Source organism: Macaca mulatta, chromosome 17 (assembly GCF_049350105.2).
Source record: "Macaca mulatta isolate MMU2019108-1 chromosome 17, T2T-MMU8v2.0, whole genome shotgun sequence".
Classification (NCBI taxonomy): domain Eukaryota; kingdom Metazoa; phylum Chordata; class Mammalia; order Primates; family Cercopithecidae; genus Macaca; species Macaca mulatta.
This window is the reverse complement of record NC_133422.1, coordinates 11,542,117-11,557,843: the sequence shown is the minus strand read 5'-3', so window position 1 is coordinate 11,557,843 and position 15,727 is coordinate 11,542,117. Positions and strand designations below refer to the sequence as shown.

Here is a 15,727-nt window from a genome sequence, read left to right as displayed (position 1 = left end):
AGTCTTATTTGTCATTCAGTATGTACTTGATGGGATCAGTGACATTCACAATTGTCTGAAATGCATGCTTCTATGTGCAAAATGCCCATTTAAAAACAAATGTGTCTCTAAGTACATCCACTAAAATTATAATCAATATAATTGTAATATTTCACTTACAGAGACTGAAGTTGTTTAAGACTTTCAAACTGGTTCTTGTGAAGATACATAAGAGGATTGGATGACAGGTTCCTTTTTTTTTTTTTACCATTAGATGAGAGAGGAAAAGAAGTTTGAAGGTATTATTATTTCGGAAGCTCAAAATGTTGCCCTTTAAACCTGATTATGATGATAAGTAGAACTTACAGTTTTTGTAGAAGCTTCAAGTCTTTAAAAAGGTGAGGTGATAGCTCCATTATCATATTGCCAGACAGATCCCTGTTGACGACAGTGAAAACCCAAAGCAATTACTTTGGAAGAAAATGACAGACTTATTACTCCTCACAATTATCGTCATCCCTTTTGATGTAACAGAAAATATGAATCCAATTTAACCAACCTGATAACTTGTTACACAACAGGGCCGTTATGAGTCAGCCAAATGGATACGGTTTCCAACACTTACAGACATGCAACATTTTGCTCATCCAGTTCCCATCTGGAATTTCCTTTTACCCTGTCTCCAACACATTCCCAGCCTGGCTTTCATATCTGCTTTGGTTAATTTCCCCTGCTCTAGGTATTCTTTGTACACTTCTACTCTTCATGCTTCTGTGATTGCTACTTGCTTCATATACATGGTCTCTTGTTTATCCAACTACGCTTTTCAAGGTCAAGTCTTGCATCTTTAATTTATTTTGCATTCCAACCAAGACAATATTGTCCACTCAGCATCTGCCCAGATAATCTAGAGTAAGTTCACACACTTTTAATATGTTCTTATACAGGACTATTTTTGCAGAAGAAATTGCGAGTTTAGAATTAAATATAATAGGATTGTCCAATCCAGACAGAATCCTAAGAAAGTGACTCTATAAAATGTGGAAAAGAGACCTGTTAAAATCAGAAGAAATGAATCTTTAAGAGTCCAGAGTATTTTTCTGAGCCAGAGAAGGTGTTAAAGATAAAACAGATATACAGTTGCCTAAGAGTCAAACAAAAATGATCTCTTTTGGTATTCTGGAACTGCTGATGTATATGTGGGAGTTACAAATAACTACGACTTAGCTCTTTCTGTAAAGAAGCTTCCATTTAGAGTAGCAACTAGATAAAAACAAGGAAAGAATCAAACAGGTGCTGTTATAGAGGTGCAGAGAAAACATAGAGGAAAGAGTCATCGATCTTGGCCTGGGACATTAGGAAGTGTTTGAAGAAAGCTTGATGATTTTAGGTGGGGTAAAATAAGAACACCTTCTCAGGTGGGTGTAAAAAATGATCTGAAGCACAGATGCTTGGAATTCAGTGACACTTTCAGGAGTCAGGAAGTGATCCAACATGAGTAGAGGATGGAAGATGTAGGGAGAGGTAGAGGACGTCATGGAGAGTACGTGGAGACAAGATGGGAAGGCCAGGCCGGGCGCGGTGGCTCAAGCCTGTAATCCCAGCACTTTGGGAGGCCGAGATGGGTGGATCACGAGGTCAGGAGATCAAGACCATCCTGGCTAACACGGTGAAACCCCGTCTCTACTAAAAAATACAAAAAACTAGCCAGGCGAGGTGGCAGGCGCCTGTAGTCCCAGCTACTCGGGAGGCTGAGGCAGGAGAATGGCGTGAACCTGGGAGGCGGAGCTTGCAGTGAGCTGAGATCCGGCCACTGCACTCCAGCCTGGGCGACAGAGCGAGACTCCGTCTCAAAAAAAAAAAAAAAAAAAAAAAAAAAAAAAAAAAAGATGGGAAGGCCATGCATGCACTTCAAGGCAGTAGTTTTCACAGCACAGTCCAAGCATCCAAGTCCCCAAGGATGCTTATGAAAAGAGCACATCGCCAGGGCCCACCCCAGAGCTATCACATCAGACTTTCTGGGAGGGAGCCGAGTAACAAGCCAACATCCCATGTGAATCTTCGGCACATTAATGTTTGAGAACTGTGTCAAGGACTTTGCTAAATGCCAGGCAACAAGGAGTGAGAACATTAACTAGGGCAATGGCATCATTTGCTCCGGGTTATGGAATGATTATTCTGTCAGAAGCATGAAGGACAGGCAACAAGGCCTGGGAGTTAGGGCAGGAAGACCAGGCAGGAACTTCTAGATGGACCAGGTGAGAGCAAATGAGGGTTGAGGGGGACAGCAGCAGGGCTCAGGGTCTGGCTGAACACGTGTTAAGAGAAAGCTGGAGGGAAATGGAATGGTCTTCAAGCCTGGCTGCCAGGAAGGAGGCACTGAGATGGCAAGTCCAGGTGAAGAAGATGGCCATCGGGTTGGGGTCTCTTGTTTGTTTTGTTTCAAACGGGTTGCTTTTGAGGTGCTGTCATGACACCAAAGTCTGAGGTCCTGCCAAGTGAGATGTCTCATCTGGTCTTCCAGATAAGAGGAGCACACCTAGATCACAGCCCAGAAGGGAGACCACAGGTGCGCCCAGGCCAGAGAGAGCCTGACAATAAAGCAATATGATGATGATCTCATACACCTAGAAAATGCCTTTCAAAGGGTTACCCAGAAAAATAAAGCACACTCTTTTGGAGGAAAGGACTTCAGGGGCCTCAAGTACTTGTGCTTATTCCTCCCTTATGGGTTTGTTGTCATGAAGGCACAGTAAAATTATTTAACATTTGTAAACTCAAGACATATGAATGCCTTGTTCAAGTTAAGCCTACCAGCTTCTGAATTTCTTTTAGCTTTCTGAGGCTAAGTGAATTGCAATGGATCTCTATAGATCTTAATAGCAAGCTGGCATCTCTTAAGTGGGCTCTTATTTTTGCTGTGCCTCTGCCTATATGTAGGATGAGAAGAGGGTTAGAAAAAGTTTAAAAATATGGGCTCTGTACCACTGTTTCCTTAAGTTTATATATAAAATACCCGTCTGGGTCAGGCATGGTGGCTCATGCTTGTAATCCTAACAGTTTGGGAGGCCAAGGCAGGTGGATCACTTGAGGCTAGGAGTTCAAGACCAGCCTGGCCAACATGGTGAAACCCTGTCTTTACTAAAAATACAAAAATAAAAAATAACAAATTAGCCGGGCGTGGTGGCGGGTGCCTGGAATCTCAGCTACTCAGGAGGCTGAGGCAGGAGGATCACTTGAACCCACGAGGCAGAGGTTGCAGTGAATGGAGATCGCACTATTGCACTCCAGCCTAGGCGACAAGAGCAAAAAACTCCATCTCAAAACAAAACAAAACAAACAAACAAACAACAAACCCCTCTGTTTGTACTGGGTTATTCCTCCACCCCACCGTGCAACCCAAGTCCACAGTCACCCTCCACAGCCTGGGAAGGAATGCTGTGAGAGGAAGTCTTTTCCAGGTGAGATGCCTTTACGTTTTTGCCATAAAATGACCATACTTTCAGTTCTTTCAGTTCTAACGCAGTACCTTGCACATACCAGGCACTTCATAAATATGTGTGGATTTGATTTATGATTCTCATTAATTACATTGAGTTACCTTAATTATTCATGAGTTATTTTTAGATTACTGCTATTGAGTTATTTTCTCTAGTCCTTTCTGGATTTCAAAATAGTGTGTAAAGAATGGGGAAAGGTTAATTCAGAAACTAATTTCCATTTTAAGGCCTCAATCAGAAACATGAGTTTTCAATCCTAATCACTGCTATGTGCATTGTAAGAGACTTAATTTTAACTTCCATTGATACACAATTATGTGGGGAGCAATGAGTTAATAGCAAGATAAATGATTTTAAAAGGCTTAGATCCATAAAACAAATATTTGAACAGAAAAAATTCACATGAGCTCTCTGAATATTTTTTCAGTGAGTCTAACCCTCATTCTCAACATTGGGATTTGCTTCACCTGCTATATAAGTCATAATTTCTCAAGGAGTAGTAAGCATCTTTGTTCCTTTGTTCAGTTATGACGAATTAATATTATTTCAGTTAGTCAGTTATTCATTATCAAACATTTATTGGGAATTAACTATACTCCAGCCAGTAGAAAGAAATGATCCCTATGTTTAAGAAGCCATGGAAAACTCATTTAGTCCCAAACACACATAAGTAAGAAATCACCCAAAGAAAAGTAGAGTAACTAAGGTAGGCTAAATCCGTATTAAGCCCACTGTCTGATTTGAATGTGCTTTGGACTTCAGGATAATGTTGGTTTTCTTAATTGATTTTTAATATCCAATAGTCTACAGGATTTTGATTGCTACTAGTGGCAAAGCAGTCTCACTAGTCATTTAAATTTATAATCTCGGAAGAAGCAATCATATTTTCCTAGTAGACGACGCTACTTACAGTTCTCCTAAATTTTTTAATGAAGAAAATGTCTTCTCTGGAACAAAACCAATTTGATTTCTAGGCAGAAACCTGTAAGACATGGCGAGAATCAGCATGTGGGTTTGCGTCTGCTGTAGTAATCAGTTCTCATTGGGAGAGGCCACTGATCCAGGCAGAATTGTATAAGCCTCCTTTGAAGTCTTCAAGGGAGGCGTCTTTTAGAGTGGAACCTAAAGCGGGACTTTCTCACCGTGGACATCCCCATGTTCTCTTCAGGAAGTGCTGTCACGAGCAATTTGAGGTCCTGAGTGCGGTCTAGAAAGCTGCACTTTGTTTGGATTTAATTATTTTAGAAAATGTCTCTTTTAATTTTCCTTTTCCATTCTTTTTTCCAATCACCCATCCAATCAACAAACATTACTAAGTGCTTACTAAATGTGGAAAACTATCATTAAAACAAAACCAAAACACTCATGTTTCAAAGCTTTCCAGCACGAATGCACTGATTGACCAAACCATCTGCCTTCCTGCCCCATAAAAACAGAAACAGCGATCAGAATCATGAGGCTGAATCTTTGGCCAATCAGAATGCTTTCGATGTTTTTCCTTTTAGATGAAATTATGATTTTTTTTTCTTTAGGGAGAAAGACATCAAATGCTAAGGGTCATTGGCTAATCATTGTACAGCTAACCACTTTCACACACATTATTTCCCTTCCTTGGTGACCACGGGGTTAGGAAACTGGAACTTTCAGGTCCCAGTTCAGCTGAGAAGGTGCACAGAAATAAGGAAGTCACATGATGTCCCTAAAGGGTGGGCACCTTAACTTGAGGCTCAGCCCCAACATCCAAATCAATAAATCGGTGTGTGCATTTTCTAGCACTGCAGTGTCAGACCAAGGCTGTAAACAAAATGCTACTTTAAAATTCTTTGTCAATGTTTTCTTTTTGACTTCCAAATATATAGGGTTTCCCCTCATTTAGTGAAGTCCATTGTATACTTACAGCACTGTGAGCGAATTGCACGACAGAAACGTAGAATTTGTGAGATACTTTATTCGATTGCCTTCCAAATCCCTGGAAGTCATGGAGGAAAGATAATTTTAATTTTTTTTTTTGTACAAATCATTTGCTTAGAGATACTTTTTAAAACAGTTCTCAAGTTTATTTTTACTTCATTCCAGTTGTTACTATGCTTTCCTCCTAATTATTGCAAGGTTAGTACTAATATTATAGTATTGCAAGGTTAGTACTAATATTGCAAGCATAACTAATATTATGCTTCTTTCTCCCTTCCAACTAATGTTAATAAAATTGAGGAAAGGGCAGCCTAACATTTAGTGGGTGTCTTTCTGTGCTGAACACTATGCTATTAATTATAATATTGCCCAACCCATCATAAACTACCATTGATTGGGCTTTTATGGTGCCAGGTGCTGTTCTACATGCATCACACAGCACTCCTGCCAAATTGCTGTTATTACCCCCCATTTAACATAAGAGAAATCTGAGGCTCTTGGTGATTTACTTTCCTTCTGACCACACAGCTAGTAAGTGGTAGAAATGACCCAGCCCAGATCTGTCAGAATCTGAAGCCTAGACACTTAACTACCGTGTGTGGCGTCATTGATCATTACATCCTCACATTCCCTCCAACATCGGGTAGACGTTTTTGTCTCTGTTTTGCTGAAGGAGAATCTCAGGCCAAAGTTATCCTGTACATACTGAACACCAGAGTCAGGATGCGAATCCTGATCTGTGTGATGCCAAAGTGCAGGCTCTTTCTGTGATTCCTCAAGGACGCTAATGCCAAGGGCAACACTGCTCAAAATGGCATGGACGCAGCCTCAGCACTGCCTGGAACTTGCTAGAAATGCAGATTCTTGCCCTAGACCGACTGAATCAGAAACTCTAGCACTGAAGTCCAGCCGTCTGTGTCTCAGCATGTCCACTCGTTGTTTACGATGCATGCTGACGTTTGACAAGCACTGCTGGGGAGATTTCATTCTGCCAGGTAATTCTGCAGGTCAGTGGCATCCCACATACTCGGACAGTGCCCTTCGCAACACTGTGATATTCCTGTTTCAAGCAATGCAGAGGACTAAGAAACAGCCCATTTTTCTGCCAAGTCTCCTGATTTCTCTTCATAGTCAGCTCCTTACAGTCTTCCCCAAATATGGCAATAGCTACTTTTCTGCTTCTGAACTTTTCTCATAGTCACACTAAAATCACCAATCCCTTTGTCATTTTAAGAAAATATCATTTTAAAACTATCTTGGAGATTTGTATAGGAACTTGAGATGTACATTTTTTCACACAATATACTGTGATTAAAAATAACAAACACCGTACTCTCCTAAAAATCCAAATATTGTGACATAGAATGGAAAAAATGTTTTTCATGATCTCAGAAGTAGGACACTTTGGGGTTGTGGGAGCAATTGTCCAACCTGATAGCAAGTAAGCGAAGAGGAAAACCCTCCCCAGAACGGGTTTTCTCCTGTCTGGCCTTTCTTCCTGTCTGGCCTCTCAGCTTCCTGGCCTCTCAGCTTCCTACCCTCTGTGTTGAAAGGCTATCAGTTGCAATCAGGCCGTCTTGCTACCTATGTGTTTTTATTGCGTGTCTATTTTTTCCCACGTGTTTGTGGGAGCCCATTGTGAAAATGAGTGTCTCAGGAACCCTGAGCTCTGAGGCTGGTTCCTCACCTGCTGCTGACTGATGTCCCTTTTGGGGAGGGAGAGCATGCTGAGCCCCTGATATTTGTCTGCTACCTTTACTCTTTCCTGTGTGTTTCCCATTGTGTATATGCACTTGTTTAGTTTCTAAGTATTTTCTTTTCACCTATTCTTATTCTCATGGTGTTCAGGTCATTATCTCCATTTTTAATAGTGGCACACTTATGTGAGACCTCTATTGTTTTAGAAGCCTTTTGACAGCATGTATTTAAATAAATACATAAAAATAAACATCAGAAAATAAACACAACAGTACCTAATAGTATTGTAACAAGAGATTTTGAAGTTAGTTCAGGTAGGATCAAAAGCTGAAGTACTAAAACTTTATCATCTTGTGGGTCTTGAGTTCCATGATTTGACTGAGAAGAGTTCCAGCAGTGGTACCATCATCATTTTCACAGAACAGGAAAGCAATGGACATGACAATCCTGGTTGCTGCAGAAGACTGTGAAGGTGTATGTGGCAGGGAATGGTGGGTAATGGTGGTGAAGCTATGACGTAAATTAAATGAATGTTTTAAATGGGTATTGTTTAAAAGCTAATAAGGAGTAGAAATGGTTTGGTACATCCATTCTAACAAAGGCTTATTGAGCACCTATTATGTGCTTGTCATTGTCCTGATGCTGGGGTAGGAAATCACATGATAGGTTTCTGCCTTCCCAGAATTTATGGAACAGTACAGAAGACATAAGCACCGAGGCAGGTGGATCACCTGAGGTCAGGGCTTGAAGACCAGGCTGGCCAATATGGTGAAACCCCATCTCTACTAAAAACATAAAAATTAGCCAGGCCTTGTGGTGCACAAGGCTGGGGCAGGAGAATCACTTGTTCCCAGGAGACAGAGCTTGCAGTGAGCTGAGATCGCACCACTGCACTCCAGCCTAGGTAACAGAGTGAGACTCCATCTCAAAAAAAAAAAAAAAGACATAAACCCAATGACTATATGGTGATAGTACCCTGAGATAGGGATGAGGTGTAGAAAATGGTCTGTGTGGTGGAGTTTTGTACATGATGCAATGGGTGGGAGTACATAGGCGGCTGCTGAAACTGGTTTGTGTGTCAGGAATGGCTTCCTGGAGGTGATGTTTAAGTTGTCTTTTGAAGGAAATGTTTAAGTTATCCAAAAGAATAAGGGAGCAAGACTTTTTAAGTCCAAGGAACAATATGCTTAGGGAATTGACTGTAGGAGCAGTAGTTTGATACATGCATAGGAGGGTCAGGGACAGCATCTAGATGGGGTAAGGAATGGAAAATGAGGGTCTTGGATGCTCAAAGGGAAGGTCAAACTTTACCCTCACCCTTTGGGAACCCTCAAATAATTTTGAAACTGGGAAGGTAATATGATCAGATTTTGGTTTGGGAAAGAAATTATAGATGGACTTTCTAGGTAACCTTGAATTAACTTTATGGCTAGTTTCCTTAATCAGGGCAAATAACAAATTAATTCCTAAATAAATACTCACACCCAGTTGAGTTGAGGCATTTGGGCACACATCTGCTTGGGAAGAGCTTCTAAGTAGTTATTAACCATAGACCTTTACACAAAGAAAATATTAATTAGAAATAAAATGATATGACACTTTTAGGAGAGTCTTTTTATTATTTTAAAATTTCAAAACTTGCATGCTAAAATTAATATGATAAAGAACATATATAGCTATTTCAAAATGGTCTTTAAAATATGTGTATGGCAAACATTAGGGAGCAGATATTGTCAAAGAAACTATGAATGCATAAGTATGATACATATCCTAAGAACAGATGTTACACAGTTTAATTTTATGAGATGAAACAGAAGTATATATTGGGTAATAATTTTGAAGTTCATGGCAATTTTCCTTGTAAACTTCAGGTTGTAAACTTCAGGGCCATACATCCAAAGTTTCTTCTTAAGGGCATCATTAATCATTTATAATATTAAAGGGCCACATTGGAAACTGCATTAAATTGGAGAAGTGACAGTAGGGGGAATTTGGGGAAAGAAAACAACTCATGAGCATGTTAAGCTGCACGATTAATTTATGATATTGTGATTCCTTTTGACAAATGGAAAAATAATGATGTTATATGATCAGTTGTAAAGGAACATAATAATCCCCTGCTGATAAATCATTCCAGTGTATTAATAAACAGTGAAAATATTATTGTGAGAACAACTCTCTTGGTAGGACAAAGATTTTGAAAGTTTCAGTGAGTCTTGCTGGGCAAAGGCACATTTTCCTCCATTAAAAGCGGAGTTGGAAATGAACTCCTGGGAGATTCTAAGAAAATATAAAAGTAGTTAGGATATGAAAATTAATACTACCTTTGGTCAACCACTGCAAATAAAAACATGCCTTAGTACTAAAGGAAATTAAAGGGGATAGAAAAATCAACTAGTAGGCTTAAAATATTCATCGTAGTCTGGTCAGCTCTTCCCTTTGAGCCATGGCTAGAAAGTGTTATATTAACAATAACTGTGGCTGGGAACACAGGAGAAGTTTTGACTAATAAAAATTTTTGTGGGCTTGATTTTGTTAAAAGTTCTTTTTGTAAGCTAGTGCTAGATGTCATTGCAATGTATCGATAGACATATTGAAAGGTTGATGAATACTTACAGGAAAAACAAGGAATTTAATCCCGTAAACAAGCGCTGTGAAATTCTGGTTATTGGATTGTCATCTAGAATTCTGATAAAATGTATCAAGAAACATTTCCAATATTAGAGACATTTGTGAAATAAAACCTGCCTCCCCTCAATACCTGGCTTACTCCTTTGTGTGCTTCCATACTTGGCTCACCTGTCCCTTCCCTCTGTGGTTGGAGCAACTCTTTCCTCCAAATTCCTACAGCTTCCATCCCACTCATCAAGTTGGATCCTGATTGTTTTGCTTTCTCCCTGCTGCCTCCACCTCCTGCTGGACTTAACGACCCAGGTTGTATCTGTCACCTCTGGGTACCTGGGTCTGGCACAAACTCTGTGTATTGAATGCATTTGGCCCCATAAATGCTCTAACCTACTGATTGAGCTGAAGGATGAACAAAAATATAATTTTTAGGAAATCACAGAGGGTTCTTTGGTCTCATGGTGTTAAACTGATGTATTAAATAAGGTGTGTATAAATCAATGGATGGATGTCATGCTATCCATAAGGAGCTTCCTGGGTGAAAGAGTGAAACTATTTGCATATTCAAACCACTGTTTTAAACTGTATTTTGTAGAAGAAATGAGAGTAAGGGGAAATAGGCCTCTATTCCTCTTGTTGCCTGTGAAGCCAGTTTGTGTTTCCTCTTACTTGCAGTGGCTGGTGAGGGCAGGATTGGGAGAAGGGAGACACATTAAGCACCTACTATATGCCAGGAGCTTTGCCTGTGGAACTGTTATGTGATATAATTCTCACAACATCCCTCTTGAAAAGGAATTATAGTTTACAGATGAAAATAAAGAGGTCTAGGAAAATTAAGAAAGTTGCCTGGGCTGGGCACGGTGGTTCATGCCTATAATCTTAACACTGAGAGTATGAGGCAGGCAGATCGCTTGAGCTCAGGAGCTGGAGACCATCCTGGGCAACATGGTGAGACCCACCCCGTCTCCACTAAAAATGCAAAACATTAGCTGGGTATAGTGGCTCACACGTGGAGTTCCAACTACTCGGGAGGCTGAGGTGGGAGGATTGCTTGAGTCCTGGATATTGAGGCTGCAGTGAGTCAAGATTGTACCAGTGCACTCCAGCCTGCATGACAGAGTGACACCTTGTCTCAAAAAAAAAAAAAAGAAGGAAAGAAGGAAGGAAGGAAAGAAGGAAGGCAGGCAAGCAAGCAAGCAAGAAAAGAAAGAAAGAAGAAAGAGGAAGGAAGGAAAGAAGGAAGGAAGGAAGGAAAGCCTGGAAGACTAAGCATGGGGCTAAGGGTGAGAAAGAAAGAGAGAGAGAAAGAGAGAAAAGAAAAGAAAGAAAAGAAAAGACAAAAGAAAAGTTGCCTGGAAGACTAAGCATGGGACTAAGGGCAAGGCACACAGAAGGGCCTGGATGAAGCTGAGGCCCTGGCTTTTTCCACTAGACCAGGCCAACCTGCAGAAAATGGGCAAACAATACAGAAAGCCTTCTAACCGCCCCTTGTGTATTTTCCTGGTGAAAGCACAGACATCTGACGTGAGGTTTCTTGGAACGGAGCTGGTGGCTAAGTCTGAAAAGTGGTGAAATACCACAAGCTATCATGTTTTCAGACTTCTCTCTGAATGCTCTGGAAAGCAGAACAAGTTCTTAACTTGCTTATTTTCAGTACAGTGGTTGTCAGCAGAGGTCAATTTTTCCTCCCAAGGGACATTCAGCAATGTCTGGAAACATTTTTAGTTGTCACAACTCTTGGGAGAAGGGGTATACTACAGGCATCTAGTGGGTAGAGGCCACAGATGGTGCTTAGCATCCTAAAATGCACAGGACATGCTCTGACCTTCCACCCTACCCTTCCCCAAAACAAGCATTAAGTGAGCAAAAATGTCAGTAGTCCTGTGGTTGAGGATTCCTGCCCTTGGTGAGCACTGGATGGATGGATGGCTTAGCAAGCCTACTGCAGGGCTCAGAAGGCCTCCTAAAGAAGCTTGGCCAGCTTTCTTTTCACATAACCACTACTTGACATGACATTGAATTGCCTGGGTAAAGTTCTGCAGATTATATGACAATCAGAAAAGTAAGTATAAAAATAAGATATGTCAAACAGTGGAAACAATATGAGCACTGTTGTATATCATCAAGACTAGGATCCTTTATGGAGAAAGAAGAATTAGAGTACTTACAGCCAAGTTAGCTGATGTAAGTCTTTGAATATTCCAGGTCTGAGAGTTGTGATGCGGTTGTGGTTGAGATATCTACAAAGAGCATGGGTGAGTTAATTAGGCAAACTCAACACCCCATTTTAGTCACATATAATTAGAATAGGAGTCACTGATGATGATTATGAATATGGACATCTGTTTCTGAAAGCACTCGGCTGAATGAGCAGAGGGGGCAAATTCAAGGGGTATCCAGAAGGTACAGATAACCACAAGCCCAGTGTGTGCAACACCAGGGCCGGGGCAGATAAAGTGGTCCTAAAATATTTTGGGATATTACATCATGTTAGATTGTAAGGGTATAATAACTAAGTATGTGGGGCAATTTTTGCTTTTGTCCTTTTTGGTGACATCCTTGGTAGACTAGCATTTTGAGAAAATACATAGCAAGTTATCAAGAGTTAGAAAAGAAATAAAATGTTAAAATATTGCGGAAGCGACCCAAGCTAGAGAAGACAAGCTTAAGGAGAACCTTTATATGTCTTCTGGTAAAGGTAGGAATCTTTTAATAATTGTTTCAGTGTAGTAACTAATCTCAGTACTTTGTGATAACCTATTCCTCCCATTTCCCTACGATCAAGTTGAGGCTTGAAAAAGTACCGTTCTATCCTTTTAGTCTTTACTTAAAATTATACCTACAATATGAGAAAAAAGTTACTCACAATATTTGTAGATTATATAATCCAAAAAATGCTTTCCTGGATATGTGTCTAATGCAATTACGCTGAAGAAATCTGGTAGGAATAAGATAGGAGAGTCAGGTGATTATGGTTTATGGACTATATTAGGTTGTTGAACATGTTCTCCACTTTCTTTACCTGAAGACAACTATGAAATTGCCTTATAAAGTACAATGTCCTATTCTCATGTTGGGGAGATGTTGGCAGTGAGAAATGGCTATGAACTAGCCAATGCTTTTCTCATAGTACTCGTGCAATGAGATTGAGGGATTTCTGATTCATACCACTGAACTCCGGTGTGATGTGTCTGCGGAAGGATCTAGTCTTGTTTTGGCAAACTGGAACTACGGTGACCATCCTGTTCTGACGGGTAGGAGTTTCTGGCCTTGTGAGACTAGCCAGCCTCTCACTGCTGGACTTTCTTCCTCTTTGTGCACAGAGATGCACCTTTAACTCCCCATTTATCTTTATTCTATTCCCGTGAATAAAGGAGAGGGCAAGTTTTAATTCTTTTCTATTTCATGATGCAAAGTGAGAAGGACAAGGCAAGTTAGGTACTCAGAATATCAAAGGACATCAGTAGTTGAACCAGGGCAGGTATGCCAATTTCAAGTCACAGGATCAGGACTGACTGAACCTCTGAAGCAACTTAACAATACAGTATTGATTCCATAATTGCACTGTCAGGAGTATGTAAGTAAATAATTTCCATTTGCTGTCTTCATTGTACAATGGGAAGTTAGCTCTGAATTCCTATTCTCTGAAGGCTCTCAGGGTCAGGCAATACCTACACTAATAGTAACAAATTGTTACGTAGTCTTTTGAATGGCTTCCATTTCTCTTATTTTGGTTTGAATTGCTTCCTAAACTATTACATGATGCTGTTTCATTGCTATGATAGTCTACTGCAAAACTATTTGTAGATCACATGCTCATTTGACATCTGGCTATACTGTGAATTTTATTATACCATGATTATTTCCTAGCAGAGCTCCCAGCCTTTGCCTCTGAGTCACGATTGTGTTATAAGAGTGCCAGGATGGCTGGGCGCGGTGGCTCAAGCCTGTAATCCCAGCACTTTGGGAGGCCGAGACGGGCGGATCACGAGGTCAGGAGATCGAGACCATCCTGGTTAACATGGTGAAACCCCGTCTCTACTAAAAAATACAAAAAAACTAGCCGGGCATGGTGGCGGGCGCCTGTAGTCCCAGCTACTCGGGAGGCTGAGGCAGGAGAATGGCGTGAACCCGGGAGGTGGAGCTTGCAGTGAGCCGAGATGGTGCCACTGCACTCCAGCCTGGGCCACAGAGCGAGACTCCGTCTCAAAAAAAAAAAGAAAAAAAAAAGAAAAGAGTGCCAGGATAGTGACTCTCTCAGACCTCAAGAGAGGCAGGTAAAGCCAAGATCGGAGTGGTTACCAGAGGCCAGGAAGAGGGGAGATGAAGGGGCACAAATGAATATTTATTACCACTAAACTATACACTTAAAAATGGTAAAGATAGTAAATTATATATATTTAACTTCAATTTAAAAAAAGAAAATGAAAGTAAATAAAGGTTATTGGAAAGGAAAAAAAAAAAAAAAAAAAGCTAGGGCAGGCTTCCAGCTATCAGCAAACACTATCTTTCACCCCAAGTACTTTACAAACATTGTCATTCTCCCTATGTTCCTCCATGTGCAAAGGGTTGGCACTACAGAGCATTACATCTGTGGTAATATGCAGAGCATCAATTTCAATCCTGCAAAGTAAACTTGAAACCCAGTGTGACCTTGTGCCATCTTAACCCCCATTCCCTGTACCATATCTGTGGGGAGATGCTTCACAGAGCAGCATACATTCTGCTTTTGATTTAAGATTCTGCTATGAATAGGATGAACTCACACAGATCAATATCTGTTTTAGCATTTTCAGAGCCTTGAGACTGATGCAATGAAAGTTAATATGATGAATTATGTTACAGTAGCAAATGAAAATAGAAAAAGAACAAAATACTGTATTGTAGGTATATTGAAGTTTCTCTTAAATATACAATTCACTACTTAACTAATGCTATTCACATTTTATTCAGGATGATAAATTCAAAAATGGAATGTATGTTTTACCTACATGTTGTCACATCTTGAAGAGATGAGTGCAGTTGCAAATTGTGAATTTGACCTTATGCTTTTTTCTTATAAGTCAAGGGAAAGAAAGAGTAAAACCAATGATCCACACAACTCATCTGATGTGTACAACCTATCTCCCTTCACTGACATCACTTAAAACTCAAACTCTTACATAATGAAGAGCTTCTCATCTTCTATTTAGTTGGCTGGCTGCCACCCCATAGAGAACTGTAGTCCCTCCCACATTCCATGTCTCAGACTTAGGCTGCTGAACTTGAACTCCATCCTCTAGTCTCTGCTGTCTTCTTTGCAGAATAGTAGCTTAAAGAATGTGAGGGGATATCTGGAAACATGACAACTTGGCAAGTGGTGCCCTCTTTTTATTCAAAGCTGAGATATGAGCCCATTTAATATACTTTACACTGAATGCCTTTTCTAAGAATAACTTACAGGTTCATGAATTCCTGCTGTTTTAGCTGTCAGGACTTTTCAAGCAGAAATGCCAGGAATTTATGTACCCAAAACTAAAGCAAATAAATGCTTTAATGACATGCATGTTTATAGGCTATTTTTGAATGTGCCATTTTGTATTCAAGAGCCAAGCAGACACCTTGAATTTCGTTTTGTTGCCAGTGATTGTATTTAACAAGAACCCAGATTAAGAAGGAATTCCTAATTTATAAAAGGTTTTTGTTACAATAAGGAGGAGAACTGCTGTTTGTTTCCATGGTAGCAGTGATAAAGTATTATAGTCAATCCCACAAATTGTATTTTATTTCTCTGAAAGGTCATTTGAAACTGCATCCACCCCCAATTTAGAAAGGCCTGACATTTTAAAAGATTATTAAAATGAATAAACTGATCAATAGTAAAAGCATTCAGATCAGTTAAGCAACACTTATTCATCTGGCAATTAAGATTTAATTTTGATTTAGGAATTTGGTTTTTTTTGTGTTTTTTTTTTTTTTTTTTGGATGCCTAAATGACCTCAACTCCGCTGTGAATATTCAGAGTATTCCAGACA

At 40.1% G+C, this 15,727-nt stretch overlaps 2 protein-coding genes across 6 annotated transcripts in view; one reads left to right on the top strand and one right to left on the bottom strand.

Annotated features, from left to right (window-relative positions):
* The window catches only part of LOC106994212 (uncharacterized), a 395,709-nt gene that overhangs the window by 68,572 nt on the left and 311,410 nt on the right, over window positions 1-15,727 (top strand). The gene's annotated exons all lie outside the window — the stretch shown is intronic.
* Window positions 1-15,727, bottom strand: part of RXFP2 (relaxin family peptide receptor 2) — a gene marked incomplete at its 5' end in the record, with an annotated part of 70,676 nt that overhangs the window by 21,842 nt on the left and 33,107 nt on the right. The window contains 8 exon segments of the mRNA NM_001195757.1: window positions 160-231; window positions 346-417; window positions 4,390-4,461; window positions 5,377-5,448; window positions 8,571-8,642; window positions 9,705-9,776; window positions 11,882-11,953; window positions 12,580-12,651. Of these exon segments, the coding sequence (NP_001182686.1) occupies window positions 160-231; window positions 346-417; window positions 4,390-4,461; window positions 5,377-5,448; window positions 8,571-8,642; window positions 9,705-9,776; window positions 11,882-11,953; window positions 12,580-12,651 (576 nt within the window).